Source organism: Sparassis crispa (genome assembly GCF_003851025.1).
Source record: "Sparassis crispa DNA, contig_000000F, whole genome shotgun sequence".
In the NCBI taxonomy this organism is placed as follows: domain Eukaryota; kingdom Fungi; phylum Basidiomycota; class Agaricomycetes; order Polyporales; family Sparassidaceae; genus Sparassis; species Sparassis crispa.
The window spans coordinates 2,633,214-2,655,546 of NW_020939747.1; the positions used below are offsets into that span (position 1 = coordinate 2,633,214).

At 51.5% G+C, this 22,333-nt stretch overlaps 7 protein-coding genes across 7 annotated transcripts; 3 read left to right on the top strand and 4 right to left on the bottom strand.

Annotated features, from left to right (window-relative positions):
- Positions 1-118: 118 nt before the first annotated feature.
- SCP_0109620 (hypothetical protein) lies at positions 119-514 on the bottom strand (the record flags this gene model as incomplete). The annotated part of the gene is made up of 1 exon (XM_027753192.1): positions 119-514. The coding sequence occupies one exon, from the start codon at positions 512-514 to the stop codon at positions 119-121; it is 396 nt and encodes a 131-aa protein (XP_027608993.1).
- A 2,306-nt stretch (positions 515-2,820) lies between these two features.
- On the bottom strand, positions 2,821-5,209 carry SCP_0109630 (Chitinase 1; the record flags this gene model as incomplete). The annotated part of the gene is made up of 16 exons (XM_027753193.1): positions 2,821-2,960; positions 3,039-3,088; positions 3,160-3,310; positions 3,364-3,421; positions 3,469-3,481; positions 3,538-3,676; positions 3,747-3,934; positions 3,993-4,012; positions 4,077-4,117; positions 4,177-4,274; positions 4,337-4,426; positions 4,477-4,721; positions 4,780-4,863; positions 4,920-4,992; positions 5,044-5,051; positions 5,111-5,209. The coding sequence occupies 16 exons, from the start codon at positions 5,207-5,209 to the stop codon at positions 2,821-2,823; spliced, it is 1,497 nt and encodes a 498-aa protein (XP_027608994.1).
- A 704-nt stretch (positions 5,210-5,913) lies between these two features.
- SCP_0109640 (Casein kinase II subunit alpha) lies at positions 5,914-7,308 on the bottom strand (the record flags this gene model as incomplete). Its single annotated transcript, XM_027753194.1, has 8 exons — positions 5,914-5,969; positions 6,026-6,174; positions 6,229-6,377; positions 6,426-6,590; positions 6,644-6,727; positions 6,779-7,048; positions 7,100-7,176; positions 7,227-7,308. 8 exons carry the CDS (start codon positions 7,306-7,308, stop codon positions 5,914-5,916), a joined length of 1,032 nt encoding a protein of 343 aa, XP_027608995.1.
- A 1,365-nt stretch (positions 7,309-8,673) lies between these two features.
- On the top strand, positions 8,674-9,784 carry SCP_0109650 (DnaJ homolog 1, mitochondrial; the record flags this gene model as incomplete). Its single annotated transcript, XM_027753195.1, has 3 exons — positions 8,674-8,745; positions 8,823-9,387; positions 9,441-9,784. The coding sequence occupies 3 exons, from the start codon at positions 8,674-8,676 to the stop codon at positions 9,782-9,784; spliced, it is 981 nt and encodes a 326-aa protein (XP_027608996.1).
- Positions 9,785-12,153: 2,369 nt separating this feature from the next.
- Positions 12,154-14,781, top strand: SCP_0109660 (Uncharacterized transporter; the record flags this gene model as incomplete). Its single annotated transcript, XM_027753196.1, has 16 exons — positions 12,154-12,428; positions 12,485-12,521; positions 12,576-12,722; positions 12,778-12,840; positions 12,892-13,078; positions 13,129-13,161; positions 13,220-13,349; positions 13,398-13,462; positions 13,526-13,654; positions 13,705-13,781; positions 13,833-13,914; positions 13,987-14,085; positions 14,140-14,333; positions 14,382-14,528; positions 14,580-14,624; positions 14,674-14,781. 16 exons carry the CDS (start codon positions 12,154-12,156, stop codon positions 14,779-14,781), a joined length of 1,818 nt encoding a protein of 605 aa, XP_027608997.1.
- A 1,688-nt stretch (positions 14,782-16,469) lies between these two features.
- On the top strand, positions 16,470-18,058 carry SCP_0109670 (Putative choline; the record flags this gene model as incomplete). The annotated part of the gene is made up of 3 exons (XM_027753197.1): positions 16,470-16,699; positions 16,849-17,575; positions 17,633-18,058. The coding sequence occupies 3 exons, from the start codon at positions 16,470-16,472 to the stop codon at positions 18,056-18,058; spliced, it is 1,383 nt and encodes a 460-aa protein (XP_027608998.1).
- Positions 18,059-18,641: 583 nt separating this feature from the next.
- On the bottom strand, positions 18,642-21,221 carry SCP_0109680 (hypothetical protein; the record flags this gene model as incomplete). The annotated part of the gene is made up of 5 exons (XM_027753198.1): positions 18,642-18,971; positions 19,028-19,510; positions 19,567-19,587; positions 19,651-21,119; positions 21,179-21,221. The coding sequence occupies 5 exons, from the start codon at positions 21,219-21,221 to the stop codon at positions 18,642-18,644; spliced, it is 2,346 nt and encodes a 781-aa protein (XP_027608999.1).
- Between the last annotated feature and the right edge of the window lie 1,112 nt (positions 21,222-22,333).

The window sequence follows — 22,333 nt, forward strand, 5'->3', positions numbered from 1 at the left end:
CCAGCAAGATGGCTATCAATTCATGCAATGTCGGCAACTTGTCCTTCTGGGTTGTTGCACCCAGGTACGCAGATGTGAACTGGTCCCAAGACTCCGGTAACGATGTGATCAGGATCGTTCAAAATTCGTCATCCGACACCTTGCTACCCATCATGTGTAGCTGCTCCTGTGTCCGGCGGAGCTCCGTGATATGCGCTGCGATATCGCTGCCTTCCGTGGCAACTGTGCGATAGAATTTCCTTCGGTATGCCATTATCCCCAGTTGTCCACTCGCCTCCTTTACTAACTTCAATTGGTTCCACATCTCCACAGCCGTTGTAGCGTCCGCAATGTGTATCATCTGCGAGTCGCTCAACAGCAGCTCGATAACGGTCTGGGCTTTTTGATCGCCCTCAACCCATTTCGTGATCGCCGCCGTTTCTCCTGCCATTGGTGTTGTTGCATTTGCCGGCTTCGGCTTCTCCAATGTTCCATCGACATATTTCAAGACACCGCGCTCCCTCAAGATCGCCATAGTACGGCGCTTCCATGGGAGCCAGTTGTCATCGCGAAGTTGCTCGATTCAGAACAAGGACGACAGGCTGTCACGAGATTCAGTAGTACTCGACATTGTAACTACCGATAGTCAGAGTGTGTAACAAGTAAATAGAAGCTGGTAAAGTATAAGCTATAAGCTAGCGAGGCTCATAACCTATTAGCGCAGCTCGTATGAATTCCTCCGAGTGAGTGATTGGGGAAGAGATATTATTACTGGGACCTGCGAGAGGTCCCTCCTTATATACTACACCAGTAGACTAGTCCAGAACATACTACATAGTTCTCGTAGCTACTGTATCCTTCGATGCTGAATAAGATATCGGGGAATATCGCCCGACTACCTGGATGCTCCGGATTGCCTAATAAGGTCATCCCGGAGCCTCCAACAGACATCGCCAGAAGTGTCTCTTGAACGGACTTGTGTCTTAGACTAAGACCTTGTCTCGTGACGACTTGACTTGACGCTCGTGTTTCGCTGCCGCGTAACACTGCCTCTCTCCAGGACGTTCTGATCGGCCATCAATGTTCACCTTTGCTCCCTCTCCTTGTCGACATTGCTGCTCCTCACTAACTGTGCTTTCTTGTTGCGTCTCGACTGCTTATGTCCTTCGTGCGTTGCCTCGGTCTCCGGATACTCACTTCTCTTGCCCTCTTTGTGCCAGTGTGGTGTTCGGCTTTCGTGCTCCTTCTCGTCTTGCGCGCTGTGCTCCTGCTCTGTTCGGAGTTCTGGGATCATGTGAACTTCATGGACTCTATGTTTGTACTCACACCTGTCATATGTAATATTGTACAATGATTACTGCATTTCTCGTACTGTGCCCTGCCGGCTACAAACAAGATTATCCATACAGCCATTGTAATTTTTCCCCGGGTGTCACCACTGTTACGATACCTTATAAAGCTCGGAATCCATTTTAATAAGTCCCAAGTATTCCGTGCATTCGGAATAGATTATGTTCATTGCGAATGGATTACCGAAAATTTTAAGACATTGAGAAAAGTTCGGAACCACCGTAGAGAAGTTACAATCCATTACAACTTTGCTCAATAATTTCGAGTGTTGTAACGAATTTCCTAGATTACGATGCTATGTAACCGATGGTAACAGAAGTGCACTTTTGCTGATGACTGATCCGCGGCAGCGCTAACCGCGACTTGGCGAATTCGAAGCAGTACCCCCGTGTCCCTGCGCGCCATACACTGGTGCGTCTACTTCTCCCGGTCCCGAAAACCCTGTTCGAATTCATTGTTCATTGCGCCACTCACTGTAATCAATTGCGCATCTCGACCTCTCGAGTGCCGCCCGAGCTTCGCCCGCGATAGGTAGCAAGGTGCCACCCTTGGCCCTCACGCGCACGCTCGGCAGGGTCGCGGGCCTGCTCCCCTGGGCTCGAGACCAGGCCTGATAGCGGCTACACTGTACGGGGCCCCTCGAATCCCGCCTCGAGGCTCGCACGCTGGCTGGGAGGCCGGCGTCGCGAAGCCACTCCCCCCCTCCTTGCGTTCGAATTCCACCGTGGATTGGGTAATGGTGCACTCCGCACTGTGCGGTCCGAATTCTGCGCCGTGTAAGCTTATTATGTATTTATTCTGCACCCGACGGACGTTCTTGCATCCTTGGGTTTTTGGGAACCTGGACTCTGAACTTCGTCTGCCCTCTGCGGGTTCTGCATGGAATCTCTGAGCTAATCCGTCCGACCATTTAGTCGACCCTTCATGATCAGACGTCCGTCCATTCATTCATTCGTTCATTCACCCACCCGTTGGCGAGTTCTGCCCAGTCCGCTTTTGGTCGCAGGCCCAACTGCGACCGGCCCTCAACGCGCCGTTGAATGCTGGAAGGCGAAAATTGAACGACCAGAACGGCCGAAGCAGAACGACGCAGTGGAGCGCAGCGCGACTGCATTGGCCCACGCGCATCTCGTCCCCACACGAAAATACCACCAAGGCTTCGCAGTCGCATCCGCATGCGCGCCTCGTCCAGGAGAACAATCACGAATTCGTATCCGCGATAAGCCCGTCTACAAAGCACATTGTGTGAAGTACAACATGGACGATCGTGATAACCCCCCGACAAGCAAACGTACAACAACGATCAGGTCCGCCGTACACTCCACCATAAAAACATAAAAAGTCATAAAAAAATCGTGTCGATAACGTCGAGGAGGCTGCTTCGGCCGGGATCCCATACTTGGCGGGCGCGGAAAATCGAAGGGCGGCCTGTGTCCATCCGCAGCACTCCGGGCTACCCGTTACTTACAATAAGTACAACCGCGGGGACCGTCACAGACGGAAGAACCGCGAGTTCGAGTTCGCGCTCTTCAGCTCCGGAGCTGGAGTGGCCCTTGCGGCAACAGCTGCTGCAGCCGTACTAGACGACGACGACGTGCACGGGCCGACGAGGGTCCACACGCCCGCAGTGCCTTCCCACCCGCGGTGCAAAAACAGAAAGCACTCCCATCAGCAAAGCCACCGAGAGGATCGTGCCGTGCTGCGCTCACCGCCAGGGGTATCGCCCTCAGTCCAGTACTGCGCTGTCCACAGCTCGCCGCTAGCGGTGCAAGGAGGGCGCCCGCGCGTCAGCCTCAACACGGCGGGCTGTTGCGGGGACGGACGACGCACTTGTACTGCACTTGCTCGCCGCCGGTGTATGCGACGCTGCTCGACCACTCCGCGATGCCCGCGCACGAGCCGCCCGAGGTACCCGTCTGGCTCGCCGTCGCGCTAGTGCCGCTCGCCGTGGAGGACGGGGCCGTGCCCGTGCATGCGCTGACTGGTGGTGGAGCGTCAGCTGAGACACACGTAGATTACACGAAATTGGCTCACTAGGATTCCAGTCGCCGTTGGCATTGTTGGACGGTTCGTCCGAGGCATAGTACTTCGCCTGCAAGCACCATCAGAATAAATCGCCAGGAGAGTGTCGATACCCACCTCCCAGATGTAACTGCAACACAACTTAAGTCAGGCGCACAAGCTAATGGTGCAGCAGGGTCAACACACCCGTTGTACGACACCTGTGAACCGCCCGAATATCCCACCCCGCTTTCCCATGCGGGCGCAGAGCACGCGGGGTACGTGAAGCCAGTAGCGCCCGCACCGACGAGCGCGTTCTTGATAGCAAGGTCATACCGATCGTTCTCTACGCGTCGGGCCCGCATGAGCACAGCCGTCGGCTGGCGGGAAAAAAGTGAAGATATCGATGCACTGACCGTAGGCCTGCGAGGCATCCCAGAGCATCACCCCACCGAAGGAGGGGAAGGAGTTGCGCGTCGTGATCGCGATGGAGGAAAGGGTCGAGATATTCTGGTACCCGGTGCCCGCTGCTGTGCTCGACGCGGGAGCCCCGATATATACCTTGACGTTCGGGTTGGGACTGATCGTGCGCGCCCAGATATCCCTAGTTTGTGAAACTATGGGTATCGCCAAATTGCGTCAAATGCAGCAGATCCACGCACCATATACCGAAATTCCATCCCTGGAGAGATGGTCAAACGTCAGTCCATCGCCGACTTGTACGTACACAACACGCTCTTACTGACAGACGCATCATCAAAGTTCTGAAGACCGCAAGGGTTATTGTCTGGGGAAAAATGGGCTCGGTATCAGTACAAATGCATCATGATCCGAGAAGGTACACACAGAATTGAACATAAACCGCGTCAAAATACGCATCGTCCAGCGCAAGACCAATGTACGCATCAGGATAGACGCACTGAGGAGCAGCGGACACGTAGTATCTGCGAGCCATGTTAGCCATGGACGAACGCTTCCGGACCAAAGCCGGCGTCTAGAAACTGACTGTTTGCTTGCCCCAGTGAAATACGTGCGGAGCTGAGTGACGAAGGCTGCATACCCAGTGGTAGAGCCACCCTCGATATCCAGGTCAACACTAAAAATATTATCAGCAGGAAAAAGGCAACACCATATGGGAACACGTACCCGTCAAGGACAGCGCTGCCAAATGGCCGCGTCGAACTCGAGCCTCCCAAGAAGGTATTCCAGATAGTGTCCGCGAAGGTCTGAGCCTCGCTATCATTCGAGAAACCAACGCCGCCCCCAGCACCTCCGAGGCTGATAGTTACAGCCTTACCCTGAGATTGACAGTATTCGATATCGGATGCCAAATAGGTGCAGTTCAGCAGCTCAGTACCGCTGTAATACCCATTAACTGTGGCGTTGCATGTCTGTGTTTCATCAGCTAAAGTGGGCGATAACATATGATGTAAATTGATGGGCACCCACATTGGCCAGGTTGAGTTCCGGGAGGCCTCCAGTGCCGAAGAAGGTGTCCACAAACGCAATCGGGATTACGTCGATCGCATCATCCTGTATACTAGGGATGAGCAGCGCAAAGATCCAATGAACATACGAGAATCATTTACCTGGCAGTAGTAGGATATCGGCTGTTGAGCAGCATACGTATGGGTTGCGCCGTAAGAGTCTTGGCCCCAGTATCTGCCACACGTCAGTACATGGTCATGATCGACGCAGGGTCCCTACACTTACACCGCAACCTGAACAACACGTTCAGTATAACGCTACTAGATCGTTGGCATGCATGGGCAGCACTCACATTGTCATACAAACTGATGTCGAACGCGGCAACTCCGAGAAGATTCAAGCTCAACGAAAGCACGAAGGCACACAATATACGGAGGGATAAGGAGGACATCCTGTTATCCAGAGCGGGGAAGGCGAACGGGCGGGCGGGATAAACGAGATGTTTCTCGCGCGGGGAAAGCGTTTATAACCTTGCAGCGCGCCGCGATCCGTGCGTGAATCCTGACGCCCGTTTTCATCGCAGACACATGAAGTACTGAGAAGGACGGAAGCTGATATGCACAAATAGCTCGTGGTCGCCCCCGTCCAGTCCGAGTCAGCGAGGATATCACGCTGTGGGAGAACACCGCCCAAACACGCTGGGAGACACGCGGTTGAGAAGCGGACTGCGCGTTTTCATAGCGAGGAGAGGGAAGAACAAGAGGGGAATTTGATACGCACGCACTGGAGACATATGGTGCATAGCTGCATATCGACCGCCTACCGAAGTAGAGCATCAGGTTGAAGAGACGAGTGCTAAAGATCGCCACGAGGAATCTCAATCAGGACTTGATCAGGGCCGAGATAACCGTCTCGATCCGTACATAGATAGAGTACGCACGATAACCACGTGGTATCATCTCGACTCTCCGAGTCTCAGAGGTTGCTCCTCGTTTAGTCAGATATTCTAGCGTACAACGTACCACCGAACACGTTCTAATTACATGTATGCAGTACAGCACCATATCCAGAATACTACAGCGGTATACAAATGAACAGGCTCAAAACCAGTTTGAATCGTCGATCGAGCCTATCTCTGGAAAGAACCGTCTCTTGCTACGCCGCTGACCCTTCACTGTCACCGTCGCGCAGCGCAGCGTTTCTAACAGGATCTGAAATGTACGTCAATGACAAGCAGTAATATCACAGCCATTCCATCAATACGTACCAAAGTACGGGTGCATCTGTGCTTCCCTTGCAGTGAGGCGTTCCTGGTGGTCGTAGCGTAGCAGCTTATCCAGGAAGTCGATCGCTTCGTTCGAAATGTAACGCTGGTTCTCTGATGTGATGAACCGCGACCACGGTTTTTTTGGGTAGCTGCAGCCAAATCGGTGAATATACACTTAAATTAGTAACCAGACTTCGACTGACCTTCCGAGAATATCGTCATACTGAGGATCAAGGGCTATATCGTATTTTTCTACGTAGTGGTAAAGACCTTCGGTGCCTAGCACTTTTGTGATCTTGACTAGTTGGTCGTAATTGTCATGCCCATGGAAGAAGGGTTCCTTGCGGAAGATCTGTGGTGCAATCAGTAGATGAGCTGTCTAGAACAATGTTGAACATACCATAGATGCAAACATACAGCCGTAGCTCCACATGTCCAGGCTGTAATCGTATTCTTGGAAGTCCACTAGTAGCTCTGGACCCTTGAAGTACCGCGAGGCAACTCGAACGTTGTACTCTGTCTTCGGGTGGTAAAACTCCGCCAACCCCCAGTCTATCAGTCGCAGCTGCTCAAGAGGACAAGTTGATCACACCAAAACTTTAATGTGGCAAGACATACCTTCCGACGGTCATGATCTATCATGACGTTGTGAGGCTTGACGTCTCGATGCATTATGCCCTTGGAATGGCAGAAGTCCAAGGCCTGAAACAAGTTCTGTCAAATGCATGACCTAGTGATGACCTAGTAACGTACCTTCAGCAGCTCAAGCATGTAGAAGCGTACATCAAAGTCCAAAAAACGCGGATACAAGACCTTGAAATCTACATTGTGGACATATTCTGTGATTAGGCTGGGAATCTTTGAAGATGGATCTCGGACTACGTCGAGGAGGGCAACGACGTTAGGTCCTCCAGCCAGGTTCTGCAGGATTTTGATCTCTCGTTTTATTTTCTTCTTCTTCACTGGCTTGAGAACCTTAATGATGCACTTCTCTTCGTTCACAATGTTGACACCCTCAAAGACCTGCAACGATTAACAACACATCGTACGGCCACGCATGTGTGCGCGACGTACCTCGGAATATTTCCCCCGTCCAACTTTCCGAACGATCTCATAATGGTCTTGAGATCCCCATTGAACCTGTAGGTTGTCTGTTGTTCTTCAGCAAACATGACCCATTGTATATGCAAGCCGAACCAACCATATTCGTGCCAGGAAGGACCGAGCTTCGCATTGACGTCCGCATATACACGTGCGACGGATTTGACCGCCGTACGACCCATTTCAGTACTCGCGAAAATGGTAGGATGAACTGACTGAACGAGTCGCCAGAGGCAGTCAATTTGCGAAGACGACTGACCGAGTTGTAATGATGAAGAGCCTTGAGGCTCGCGACGAGTCGCTTGTGGTAAACTTTCACACGCCTTTTCTGGTACGAGGCAGACCGTAGCGCTCAGGTTACGCTGCGTCCCTCGTACTCATGAAGCTTCGAAACTTTGCAATCCTACTCAACTGAAGTGATTAATCATGGTTCTTACGTAGTTCTTGCCTGTGGAGGTCATTGGCACATGTCTGAAAGAATTGAGCAACCGCAATTCAACCCAACCCTTGCCTAATAATTGTCGGAAAAAAATAATGTGCCTTGCAACGGACCTTGCCTTACAACTCCTTATTTGGGACTTGTAACTGCCTTGTAAGGGACAAAAATGGTGCCAAAATTACTCAAAATGCCCTAATTTTTTCGTTTCTATTGCAAGGGAGGTCAAAATCCGTCGCAACTGCCTTATTAGGCACGAAAGGTTTTTCCGACTAATAGCTCGTTATTTCTAGATAAATTCAATGATGGGGTCAGAGGCCTGATGCTCAGCTTGATGCTGCGAAGTGTGGATGTATTGGGTGTTGGCCGCGACACTATCCTCTATCTAGGGTGTAATGACCGATCGCAGTCATGGATACACTATTTGCCTAGCTACGACTCGGAGTAGCAATACGAAGCTGCAGGTAATAGTAATCAAGAAACAAGATCCATTGGTAATATTGTGCTACAAGACACATCTACGGTGCTTTGTATACTTATGCAAAGCACTGTAGGTCACCCGAGTCGGTAGTCGGCGACAGAAGTAGCATCATGGTTTCCTTTCTTGTCACGCTTAGAATTGGGAGAGTAATCCACGTGCTCGTGGGAATCTGAAATTTCCGACCTTGGGATGCTTACGACGTGATTGCCAGTGTAATTCGTGTTCTTACTCTCGCAATGCCTCCTCGGTTGTCTTCACAGAGGGTCCTTTCCTTCATATCTTTCTACTCTTGCTCTCATTTGCAACCGGGAACGAACAGTCGCGCTTTTTCTACTTGCTTGAATGCCAGTGCAAGTCGTGTAGCCGCATCGCGCCGGATATCCTCCAGACTACAGCCCTCGTTGGTTAAGAAGGTTAGATTTACAGCTCGTTTGCAGATCTTTCCATATGGTCTGAATTTGGAGGCAACAGCGGTCCTTCCATGCTTCTTCATCCAATTTTGCAACAGCGAAGGATCCATACCAAGTCCTTGGTGTCAAGAAAGACGCGAGCCCTGTGGAGATTAAGAAAAAATATTTTGGAGTGCGTACTACAGCCAAATTACCCGCATAAACGACCGTATTGAACACAATGTTTATGTCGAAGCTTGCACGCAAATACCATCCTGACACGAATCCGGATAAGGGCGCTCAGGAGAAGTTCGTAGAGATTCAAGCAGCATATGATGCAAGCTCCCTCTTACTCTTTCAGCAGTATCGCTATTGACGCCCCGCACCCAGATCCTCAAAGACGAGAAGAAGCGAGCTGATTATGAGAAGTATGGTGCTGCGTCTCAAGAACCAGGCTTCAATCCAGATGCCTTTGCCAATGCTGGTACTTCATTCGGTGGCGCTGAATTCCAAGGATTCAAGGACTTCTCTGGGTCCTTTTCAGCAGGACCAGGGGGAGATCTGTTTGAACAGCTCTTTGGCAGTACCTTTGGTGGACGTGGGAGACCACGCAGGCATGAAGATATGCATGGGAGCGATCTCGAGGCTACAGTTGGTGTAACTTTCATGGAGGCGTGCAAGGGCACATCACGAACTATTAACGTTACCCCTGTCGTCAACTGCTCAACTTGTTCTGGTACCGGGCTGAAGGCAGGGGCGAAACGATCCACCTGTACATCCTGTAGTGGAACAGGTACCAGGACGTACGTTATCGACAACGGTTTCCAGATGGCGAGTACATGTCCGACGTGTCAAGGCACTGGAACGACGGTTCCGCGAGGCAGCCAGTGCGGTGAATGTGCCGGAGTCGGACAAGTCAGGATCAGGAAGAATGTCAAGGTTGATATCCCGGCTGGTGAGTTTCTATTAATCAATGTCATACGTCGCTCGTGAGACATGATTTCGTAGGCGTGGAAGATGGTATGACTATCCGACTACCAAACGCGGGCGATGCACCGATTTCCGGCAGAGGTCGCGCTGGTGACCTACTTGTGCGGATCAATGTTGCAGCTTCGAAACTCTTCCGACGGCAGGGTCCTAATCTACACCACGAAGCGCGCATCCCGTTGCATACGGCTCTTCTGGGTGGAAGGGTTCGGGTACCAACCCTTGATGGAGAGGTCGACGTGCGCGTGCCTGGAGGGACACAACAGGGTGAGGAAATGGTATTGAAAGGCCGGGGCGTCTCCTCGGTCTATGGTGGCGATAAGGGTGACCTGTTCGTCACGTTCGGGGTGCAGTTACCTAGGTGAAAAGAGGTTTACTTTACCTCTGCCGTGACACTTATAGAATTTATCGTCAGGTCACTTACCAACCGGCAACGGGAGATTCTACAGCAATACGCTGACGAGGTTGAAGGTCGAACAACCTCCACCTCGCCAAAAGGATTCACATCAACTGAGTCGTCACCTGACGTTGAAAGAGGTTCAGGCGCCTCCTCCATTGATGAAAACGGTACGGTTCATTCTGCCCCAACCCTTGGTGGCTGGGTATCTCGCGCGTGGAATAGAATCAGAGAACTCATTGGATCCTAATTTCTCTTCATGCTCTATATGATTGGATTTCATATATCCCGTTGCATGGTCGGCATTTATTCGCCACGACTTCAGACGGCGACAACGAAGATCAACCGGCATCACCTAGAGATGAGGAAGACCTCCGGAAAACGGCCGCTGCATAGATGGGACGGAGAAGGGTGTCGCCCGGGCTAGTTGTACGTCACTGTATACATTTACCGACTCACACTGCCATATCCTATCGATGTCACGATTAATCGTCCTTAGATTCGCCATTAGTTCCTAGCGTCTGAGTGTCAAAATGGTCACATGGTCAAACGATTCGGCTGATTCTCTGAGGAGGCAAGTTGAAGCTCTGACGGCACTTCTGCATATTCACCACCCCCTCCAGATGAGCGCGAGTGATTCTGAGCCTGCAGGCATCATGATTTCTAGCTAGCAGAATTGCCAACATGACCTCTACCAGCCGGTTGAAGTAATCCGCCTGCGCAATTCCAAAAGCTATACCACAAGCGGTGGGACGTGCTGGTTTGGGGCTTACATCGTCCGACCGTCGCAAATGCCCCCGATTCCAGCCGCCTGCTGATCTCTTCATTCTTGGAACATGCCACTGTCAGGCCCTTCTAACGGGAAATTTGGATGTGTCCCCTGATACACACACGTACGTACGCGTAACCATAATTGTCAATTGCTGAAGTCTGGATATGCCCCGGCGGGCGTGTAATCATTACGGAGTGCGGAGACGTATGGTCAGGCTGATTATTGTCAGACTTCCACAGAGAAGAATTCTCTCCAGGCTCATCCAAGCGACAACATTCGTGAAAAGTCTTTTGCGACAATTGAGTGCAGACTTGAGTCGTACACCAAGCTTGCGTTTCTCACAAGTCCAACGGAACAACGTAAGCATGGGACGGGCGAGCGAGCCATGGGAAGAAGTTGAGCAGCAATCTGGTAAAGACTTGAGAAAGGAAGGATTGGCCCGCATTCGAATAGTGTATGCACATCGGACCGTGCAGTACTCAGTCGAGTCCAAACACAGCCGACAACTTTGTCACAGCGCTCGTGAGAACCTCCAGTTTCCTCAGACGTCAACGCCACAACGAACTACTTGTTGCTCGAGCCACCTCTGCCTCGACTCGAGATATCTGATACTGCACATCCTTCATATATCAATAGCTTTGTCCGTTAGTAACCTCACCTGCAAAGTTCTACCGGTCCTTCGGGACACCAAAGGGGAGGCTAACATGTCCTTCTCCGAGGTACAGGCTCAATATCTTGCCATTACATCCCAAGCAAGCTCTTGCCGCCTCGCTCGCTGCGATTTTAAGCTCGCTTAAACGCAAACGATCTGTCTTACTCAATCACATTCTCTGTCTTTGCGCTGGCCACTAATTTTCAAGCCGCGGCTTCACAACAAGCGACATTCGAGGCTACCGCGATACACGATGTGTCGATTTCCAGTGATAAGGTTCCATCCTGACCTCCGACAAGTCTTCTAGTCTGGTTCTCATGTTACTTTCTGCAATTCCTTCATTCTGATCGCTGCGTTGAATTATATCCGCCATGTCCACGGATCGGGTTACTTTACGGCTACGTAATGGAAGGCTGGTTGGTGCGGCTATCGCAGCAGCTATCTGCCACTGAGCAGTGTGGAGCTTTGTCCAACCTGACCTCTCTGTGACGGTACCTGAAGCCCAAGGCTGGCCCGGGTGTCTTTCCTCCGCAGAGTGTGTCCAATCATGCCTGTCTGCAAAGCTTCTCTGTATCTCCACTGTAACTCTTGCTAATCTCCGACAATGAGGGTGCAAAGGCTAACGAAGATCATATGTGGGTGGGTGTTTCAATTAGAATATCAAGACGGTTTATTGAATCGTCCATCAAGATCTGACCTCGAATTCTCTTTCAGGGAACGAAGAAACTGTCCTGGCGATTCATGACTGACGATTTATTACATGTCTCGAATGCACACGTATGGGCACAACGTCACGTCCCAGGACTTCGCTCCACGGTCATATAAATTGTGAACAGTTTCTCGACTGGTGCCTTCACTGCTCGCAGGTTCACCAGTCTCGCCTTCGGTTACCACTTGGTGACACTTTCCGATCATGCTGATCCCCGAGCCATGTGGCACACTACCGTCTGAGGAGCGGCAGCTACCCAGGCCTCTTGCAGTGTACTTACCATCTGCAGGAAGCCAGCATTCTGGGCAAGAGACAGTTATTGACCTTACCAAATCTTCCTGCGAATTGTCATTACAGTCTACCGACGGATCTTCTCCCCATACCCCTTGCACGATTACATCCAGTTCTACATTTGTGTTTGATCATCCGGGGAGGCAGAAGAACATCAGCTTCGTCCGACTCTTGTTTGCGCATGTTGGGTAAATGTAGTATTGCATTCACATCTGAGCGTCTCCATCTAACCTTCTGATCTCAGCGCCGCACTGACATTGTTCCTTGCGACAACAGATGCTGTACGTCTTCTTGCAGATAGCCTTCGTCCATTCACTTTTGACCTTCTATGTCAGACTATCGTATCAACTATTCTACCTACTATCACCAGCCAATTGGATGCAACTCAGACTCAGTATACTTGGGTCTCCGTGACGTACATGCTCACGCAGACCGCGTTTCAGCCACTGTACGGGAAAGTTTCGGATCTAATCGGTCGCACCGTTCGTCGGCTTCCCTCAGATTAGATGATGATTTATTCTCATGCGAACGGTTTAGACTGTTTTATACAGCAGTATGCTCGTTTTCGCGATTGGTTCTGCCTTTTGTGGGGCAGCACAGGTTAGCGTGAATACGTTGTCTCTAGTTCCTTCTTCACTGAATTCTCTTAAGAGTATGCGATGGCTTATCATTGCTCGCGCTGTGGCTGGAGCAGGTGGAGGGGGTATTGTTAGCTTGGTCTGGACCATCACGTCCGAGATTGTAGAGGTACAGAATCAAGCAAAGTGGTCGCAAGCCCTGAGCATCACCTGGGCTTGCTCTGCTATTGCGGGCCCTATTCTTGGGGGTGTATTCAGCGGTAAGTCTTACTGGATGAATCTGAACGATATGCTGAGGCTTGTTTGTTAGAAAAAGTAGGGGCACTCAGTTGGAGATGGGCCTGTAAGTAAACTGGTTCAATCTGTCCGCAGAACTGAGAGATGCTAAAGTTTTCGATTAGTTTATATAAATCTTCCGATCTGCGCATTTGCATTTGTTGTCCTGTGGCTCTCGCTGCGCAGAGTCAGCCTAGGAGCTTCGCATAATATGTCATTGAGTTTGTTTGGGCGTACTTTCGACTTCTGCGGATTGTAAGTCTATAGGACTTCCCAACCTATGTGTCTGACCTCGCCTTCTAGAATCCTCTTCATGGGCGGCAGTAGTTGCATCGTGATCGGATTTAACCTGGCGCCTGTCATCGGTTGTGCGTATCTCTCTACTGCCGATCGCAATATTCTCTCTTTGACATATGGAATTCGGTCTCTAGGGAGAGCAATTTCCACCTTGTTGCTGATTATCGTCGGAGTTATAGTTCTTGTAGGCGGCGGATTCTATGAGATTCACACTCGCCGCGATGCTCTCTTCCCTCCGGCTGTTTTCAGGGATCCCACAATGGGTACGACGTTGTGTGAAGATAAACGCAAGATAGCTTATCTTCCTTTCCAGGCATCATCTTGGTGATTGTTTTTCTTCATAATTTCGCCTTCAACGCAGGAACGTTTTATCTGGCTCTATTCTACCAGGTCAGCGTCTCGAAGTCCTCGTTTTGCGTTGACTCATTGATTCCCCTCCAGGCCGTCACTAGGCTTTCGCCACTACAAGCTGGGATCTTTATGCTTACATATTCCTTGGGTTCTGCATTAGCATCTGTGCCGTGTAGGTCTCATGCTACCGTCTGTTCCAACAACGGCTCGCTGAATAGCTTATGGCATCGTCATTTCCGTATAGCTGCTTGGTTCGTCGAATATTGGCAGAGGCGACGCTCAGATACAAGCCCACAAAAGTACATTATCTGTACAGGTCTTTTCATTTCGACTTTGGGTTTCGGTGCGTCTTATGACGTGAATTTGCTCGTTCGAAGTCGTTCAATCCTGTTGTCAGGTATTCTAATCCTGATGAACGAACGGACTTCCCGAGTATTACAAAGCGTATATACCCTAATCGCCGGGGTGGGACTAGGCATGCTTTTCCATGCACCATATCAAGTCTTCACCCGGGCCCTACGCCGGGAGGATACTGCTACAGGGACGAGTGCGTTCTTCCTGGTAAGATTCACGGGAGCAACTGTCGGGCTGGTATGAATATCTTCGTCACCTGGTATCGCGTACTCACTGCTGTCGTAGACAGTTGCAGGAGCCATCCTGCAGCTTCGTATGGCGAAAGCTTTGCCGTCTGGGATTGAGGCTTCGACCGTTCTGCAGTTTATTGGCTCGATTCCAATGTCGGAAACCAAGCTTCAAGTGGTCCGCGCGTTGACATTATCGATACAGGTACGTTTATACGCAACGGGGCTGTCATGTAAAACTTACGTGTTTGTGCAGACCATATGGATCGTCTGTTGTCCTTGCTTAGGCGTTGCATTTCTGGTCTGTATTCCGAGTCACGTTCAACACATATCTGTTGACGGTATCTCAGATCTCGCTCCTTATGCGTAATCTCCCATGTGGAGAGTCTGTCGGAGATGAAGAGAAATCTCATGTCTCGACATTCACGAAGCCACCGGCGTCGATAGCGGGATGCTGATGGGAGGCTTTAAACGGCTTGTCTGCCCCGCGGACCCATAAGGACCGTTCATGGGGTGCAAACCTTTACTGCATTAATTACGTACAGGAATGTGGAAGAGACGACAAGATGCGAAAGACAGAAGGAGTCATGACATAACGACATACCAGAACTCACGGGAATCGGAGACCGATTGCGGTATCGGCAGCAGTAATCAATTACGACCGAATCAGAATTTGTACTGCTTGCAATGCACACACGCTCATCATGAAATACACCGATATCACCGGTACCGATGTCGAAGGCCACGTTGAACTCACTGGGGGGAGTCATGGCTAGGAGAGACAGTTTAGCGAGCGTCGAAGAAGTGTCCAATTTCAAGAGAAGACGTACCTAGAACCTCTCCATCGCCTCTCCCGCGAAGACGAACGTGTAGAACCTTTACGGAAGCAGCTGCGCATGATCCCTCGCCAAGGGAAGCGAAGTCTCGTGAAATACAACTTACAAGTCTAGGCCATCGGGACCTGTCTCAAGATTGACGTCCAGATTTGGTTCCCACAAGAAGTCCATTACGGAAACCTACCGGAGGAGGGAATAAAATGCCACAAACGAAGGGGCGTGGTTGACAGGTTACGTCTTCCGGAGCTAGTTCCCCTCTGGCAAGTGCAGTCGGATGTTTCGAGATCTAGGGGATGTGGACTGCTTTAGATATTGAAGTCGTGCTAGCTCCGTCTGAGCCTTTGCACGATAGTAGTGCGGAGCGGTAGGTAATACCTTTGTGCGTTGTGAACTGACCACCTAAACTGAACCGCCTTCCATTGTTTGCATGGATTTGCTAGCTGAGGTGATAACCCAGGTCAACCCTAGCCGCAAGAAGTGATTATGCAGGGTTTCCAGACTATGTCTGTCCGCATGAGCAGACTCTGAAGCGCGAAGATATACTGATCTCGATCAGCTACAAACAGATGACGGTATAGAGGATGCAAACCTGGGATGTTTGTTCATGCCTTGCAAATCCCATCAGAAGCTGTAAAGTTGGTGTTCGAGCTTGATCTGAGACGGCGCATTAGAAAACGTAAATTCGGACTAGTACTGATGCATTGAGCGTACGCACGCTATTTGGCACCGACGCATTCACGAGCAAGTGATTTATTGACGCCGCTACTTTGTTTGCAGGGTCGGGAGTATCCAATCTTTAGGGAGTATCCTTACTTCTTGAGAGTCAGTGATGCGGGACAGAGGGTATCCGATAGGTCAGTACTCACACCAAACGCTGCAGCTGACCACATGTTATCGTGGTGAGGAAACGTCATCGGAAATTCTCAGGAAGCAGACTTTGAGGCCAACCAGATGTATGCTATATCTACAGGTCGTCGACGACATCGTCCATGAGTGTTGGTGGCGCAAAACGCGATGCCGAGAGGCCGATAGTCGCTGAGAATATTGAGACTCCGACAGAAAATGTATCGGCACGGCTGGGTCCTCGTTGCACACGACCTCCATATACCCAAGTTGTCGTGTGACTCTGTCGCCCGTCGTATTCCCCCTGCGTTCGTCGTCCAGTCCAAGACACCGACTTTACTCTAAAAAGAGTTTGAATGGCCAGTCTAGTTACAGAATCTAGCCAGCCAGCATCGTTCGTACGCAAAGTGCTGAACGTAATCAGCGCGCGATTTTCGCTCACAGTTCAGGCCAAAATGTCTCCGACTATGGGTCCGGAGTTAGCCACGACGCCTGCTGTAACAACACCCTACGCACAATCTGTGTTGTCGCTGAGACGGACCTCCACCTCTTCCTTGCAGAGTTTTGAAGACGATGTCTCACTTGGTACATCTCCGGTGTACTCTGCATCATCCATATCCATTCCTTTTGAGGACGGTGACGTAGATGTTGTTCGCGTAGAAGGATTGCACCATGCAAATCAGAGACTCGAAGCACGGTGAGTCCATCAGCCTGTTTGTCTTGCGCGGGAGCTTTCGCTGGTTCTTGCTGGCGAGCTAACGAGTCGCGAAACAGGGGAGTTCCATAGCCTGGTCTGCCATTGATTGTGTCATGTCGTTTCCTTGCTGATCTGCACCTCCTTGATAGGCGCTATAAGTCTGCGTCCTTTGCGCAACAGTTGCTGGACATCCTTCACGCCCTCAGAACGCCTTCGTGGATACACCCTGCTATTATTCCAGAGAACATCCAGATACAGAAAGTATCAGGCTCTCTCACAAACGCTGTCTTCTTTATCTCATGTCCCTCGGTGCCGGGCACCCGCGTCCTTCTGCTCCGAATTTACGGCCCCTCTTCCGGGTCGTTAATATCTCGCCCTCGAGAATTACATACATTACACGCTCTCTCGTCACAGTACCACATAGGGCCTCGTGTGTACGGAACCTTCGAGAACGGTCGCGTTGAGGAGTACTTCGAGTCCACCACGCTCACAGCTTCTGACATGCGCGATCCAAAAATCAGTTCATGGATAGGTGCTCGCATGGCAGAGCTTCATGGCGTCGATATTGCTTCCGTTGAGCCGACTCTTGCGGATGAGAGTGAAGGCGACGGTTGGGAGCTTGCGGCGAAGAGGAACGTGAAGTCATGGCTTGGTTTAGCCCGTGATGTTCTTGCGTTACCATTCGCCCCAGAAGATGTTCGTAGGCACCTGAATTTGGATGCTTTTGAATGGGAATGGGAGCAGTACCTTCGCTGGTTAGCTGAGGAGGAGAAGCGAATCGGCGCCAGCCCAAGGGTGTTCGGTCACAATGACGCACAGTACGGAAATCTTTTGAGGCTGAAGACGCTGAGACCCGGGACTCTCGCACATCGACAGGTATGTCCGCAGTCTTAATGTATGTCGTTAGCATACAGATGGTAATCACTTCCTAAGGTGATTGTAGTCGATTTCGAATATGCCTCCCCAAATGCCGCAGCATATGACATCGCAAACCACTTCCACGAGTGGACGGCCAACTACCATACCGAGATGCCGCATATCCTGCACCCAGAGCGCTATCCCACTCCCGATCAGAGGCGCAACCTCTACCGTGCCTATATCTCACATTTCATCCCTCCAAACGACATCAAACGGCCCAGCGTACTGTCGGACGAGCAGATCGAGGCTGATTTGGACACGCTGGACCGCCAAGTACGGGCTTGGAGCCCTGCATCTCATGCAGTGTGGGCTATATGGGGTGTCGTCCAAGCTAGGGAGACGGTCGAAGGGAAGGATGGGGAGCCTGAGTTCGATTATTTGGGGTATGCTCAGTGCCGAATGGATGGTTTCCGCAGGGAGATTCGTGCCCTGCAGCTTTGATATACGGATTTATACCAGATCCTGCAGTGTCTTCGCAACCTTGTCTGCTGTTTGGAGCTTTTCCACACGTAATCTATATCCGCATACCATGCACTGTACATTAATTATATACACGATTCGGTCTTGAATATACATCGATGACAGACTATTACCGTGACACTTAGATGACCACCCCGTATCCCACAATTTAAAGCATAGAAGCATAGAACACGAGCATTGTATTGACTTTATAAGATAAACATGTGTGGCGATGACCGAGATGTGGGACAGGACGATGTAGCTATCCGAATTGTCAAGAGAATAAGTCAGACTGATTTCGATGAGCGAACAGAAGCTGAGCGATGGGACGAGCACGGGAAGTAGGAGGTAAACACACAACATGGACAGGTAAAAGTAGATGGATCATGGAGCAGGTTCCAACGATGAGAAAGAAATAAGATCAGGGCATGCCGACTCCCGCTATACGTACACAATAGACAAGGTATCGATTTTATTTGTCCATGCCGAACATGAATCCACAGCGTGGTCGTCCCGCTGACTGCTGCATCGGAGCGAACCACGCACACATGAGGCCGCTACCCGTTCAGGCCCAGTTTTTCTCCGTGAGGCGGGAGTTGACTGAATACTCCGCCCACGGGGAATTCGTCTTCAGCTCTCCACCGGGGATAGACGAAAGCGGGTATGCCGCGAGATGGCTGGCGCGCGTCGAGGGTCCCCAGTTGCCAGCACTGCCGGAGCGAACGTGACCGTTGATGCGCGCGGAAGCCTTGGAAGTTTCCGGAGGAGACGTCCCCAGCTGGGACGGGACATTAGTGGCCGTAGGGGTAGCAGAGCTGAAGTCAAGCTGCATATCGCTTCCGTTGAAAGAATGGCGAACGTTAGGAGTCGTAGAGGAATTTTTGCTCAACCGCTGCTGCTCATGCTTCGGCTCAATACTTCATAACAATAAAGCGAAATCCGTATGCATACCTGAGAGCCCACAATGTCTATTCTCGAACTCGCATGCCTGCCAAAGTCCGGACCAGCAGTTACAGGACCAGGAGATCTAGCGGTCACTTCCTCTCCAGCGGGCATCAAAATTCCGTTGTGTGCGAACGTTGGGTATGCAGACTTGTTTTGTTTCACGCTTGTCGCTGTATCCAGGACGGAAGTATCTACGCGAAGCGCGCCGGGACGTCCATTGATCTGGAATCCACCAGACGGAGGAGTCGTGCTGACACTGCCTGTGCCGGAGTTGATAACTCCGTCCTGAGTGCGCTTCGCAGAGATACGAGCGAGAAGAGAACTGGAGACTTCGTTCGGGTCACTGTTCGTACTAGAAGAACGAGCGCGACCATCAGGGTTCGGCGGAGGAGCCCCTTCTGCACCGGGAGGAGCGCCAGATGCAGGCAGCTCTGTGTGAATGAAGCAGCACCTCTTCCCGTAGGGGCATGAACCTGAAACCCAGAATGTCTGCACGGAGATCAGCACGTCGTCAGGGCATGCACAGCAAATTAAAATAAACTCACTCTACAAATCTCCGTCTTGTACTGATCCGCAGAGCATGCAATCAGTGAACACGTCGCATGTAATTGGTAAGACAAGACTCTCACCTTTGGATGGCGGGAGACTTTCCGCAGTTCCTCTTCGCCATGAGCGAACTGGCACTTAGCACCATAGCGACAACTGCCTTTCTCCTCCCAGCTCCTGCATAGCTCCGTCTTGTACAACCCCAATTTCCGATTGTTGGCACTCGGGCCATTCCCCAACGCACCGGCCGCGGCCGCGGCCGCAGCCATTTGGGTAGCTGCTGGCGTTGCTGCTCCCTGAGCCACAGGCTGTCCTGAAACAGGGACGCTGTATGGTCCAGTATACTGAGCCTGCAACCGAGCCATCATCTGAGCTGCAGCGAGATCTGGAGACGGATATGCCTCTTGCGGTGCGCCGTAGAATTGATTCGCAAACATGGATAGAGCAGCAGGGGGAGGGGGTATGGCGGGACCATACATCTGGCTTGCGAATGCTTGGTTGAGCATTGCAAGAGTGGCGGGATCACGAAGCGATGCGGGATCCGAGGTCGAGTGCTGATGGGTGCGGAAGATGCCGTGCTGCTGCTGCAAGCGAGCCATGGCGGGGTTCTCAAGCGGTGGTGTCGGCAGCATCATGTCGTAGAGCTGCTGTTGTGCATTGTTCATAGTCATGGATGCGGGATGGAGAGCCGCAGGGTACGCGAAGTTGCTCGGGTTCTGAATCACGGGCGGCACCTGCACTTGCGGATTGAATGTTCGAGGAGGTTGGCGGTAAGGTATATTTGCTGCGACATTGTTGGTTCTGCCAGTAACATACCCCGTCTGGGCACCGGAGGGAACAGTGGGGCCACCCTGAGGTAAGGGACTGAACTGACGCTGCTGAGTCTGGTATTCGACCTGGAAATCATCAGCCCGAGACGGTGTAACGGGCTGTTGTTGCTGCTGCTGCTGCTGCTGCTCCTGACGAGTATTCCCGGACAGGGAAGGATACGTGAGTTGATCTGCTTGGGGCTGTCTCTCCGGTGTGCCATTGGGAGACGACCAATTATCTCCTTTGTTGGCCGGACTACCTCCTACTTGTTGAAGACGAGTGAGATCAGTAGTAGACAGGCCACCGCTGTAAGAATGAGGACGGTTCCTGGATTCTCCAACGGCGCCAAGTTTGACAGGTGTATACGGTGACGCCCGTAGAGTCTGACTTGCAGACGAAAGCGCGGAACCCGTGGTATCTGCAGAAGAGCCACGCGAATGCGAGCCGAGATTGCTGGGCTGGTCCAACGTATTCGATGAGTTGGAGTCTAGGCTGGCTTCGGACGCAGTCTCCAGAGGTGACGTCTCGTGTAAGTGGACGACAGCAGCCGCCGCCTTTGACTGGGGAGGAGTACGGATCTGACCCTCAGCCCCGTCACCATTGTCACCGATCTGTAACTTGACGATTTCGTCCGCAAGATCCCATTCCGCTGTCGCAGAATCTACTAGCTGGCCAGTACCATTGAGCCTCCACCTCGTGCCACCGTTCGTTGGAGACATCATAGTGTGCTCGGACAAATCAGCTAGGGAAGACCACACTGAGAAACCCTGCTCCAACATGACACTTCCATGCGATGCATACCTTTTGACGAAAGTCTTCCAGATATGGGTCTCCGAGCAGCCATCGACGTAGACAGCATGTCTCTGGGGGTTGAGTTTAGACTGAAGTTGGTTTTGGCTTGAATGGGTGAGATTACGTCGTCAGAACTGCGAGAGAAGAAGGACGGAGAGCTGGAAGGTGAAATCGTAACTGCGTCGTGTGTCATATAGTCTAGATGAGTAAGAGTGAATAGGCGTGGATGGGGAGCGGTAGCCAGCTTACGAGTTAAGTATAAGTTGCTGTAACACGTCCAATGAGGCTTGATTGATAAAAAGTGCTTGAATGACTGTTAGAAAATAATCAAGTGGTGCTGTGGAGAGAGAACCGAGAATGCAGAAATCGTGGGCGCGGAGGAGACGTGAGGTTGGTGGAGAAGTAGCCCAAGTCTTGGACGGCTTGGCCGCTATGCAAGCGAAGAAACCGAGCAGAGACTAGGTATCTAGTTGGAAGAAGGGATAAAGGTATAAAAAGGTTGGAAAATCGCGCGCTTTGGGGTCGTGACTGGAAGGGCGTGTCGATATGAGTCTGTTTGTTTGATTCAGAGAGAGTCGAACAAAGGACGACGACGGTGGTGGTTGAAGCCCTCGCGCAGATGGCGGAAGCGAGGAGGAAAGAGGGAAACGAGGACGGGCGAGGTTTACGGAAGGAAGTTCAGGGTTTGATTGCAACGTGCCCAGCTCGCGGCGGCGATTGCCAAACAATTCATATTATCCAGGCTCCAACATCTCCACGCCCAACCGTCGTGTATCGATCCTCTCTCAAGCCTCTCAAATACGTGTTTTTGTCCGCTTTTCCAGAGCACTTATCCACCAGGCCACCTTCTGACCACTCTCCTGCGCTTTGCCTCGCCCGCTCGCGTCCTTCTCACGCCTCCTTCCCACGACACACTGCCATGCCACCCCAAACTGGGCGAAGCCCGCTGTGTCTCAAGCCAGCCGTGGCCACGGCACAGCATCTAGCGCGCTCGTGTTCCACCGAGAGGCCACCGAGACGCCGCCCGCCGTGATCGACACGTGACTTCCCCCGGCGTCTGCGCTAGACGGAAGCAAATTACCTCGTTCTCCTTTTTGGGTGATACTTACAAGCAAATAATTTCGTCATATACTGTAGCATTCAGCCTTTGGTCGGTCCATCCCC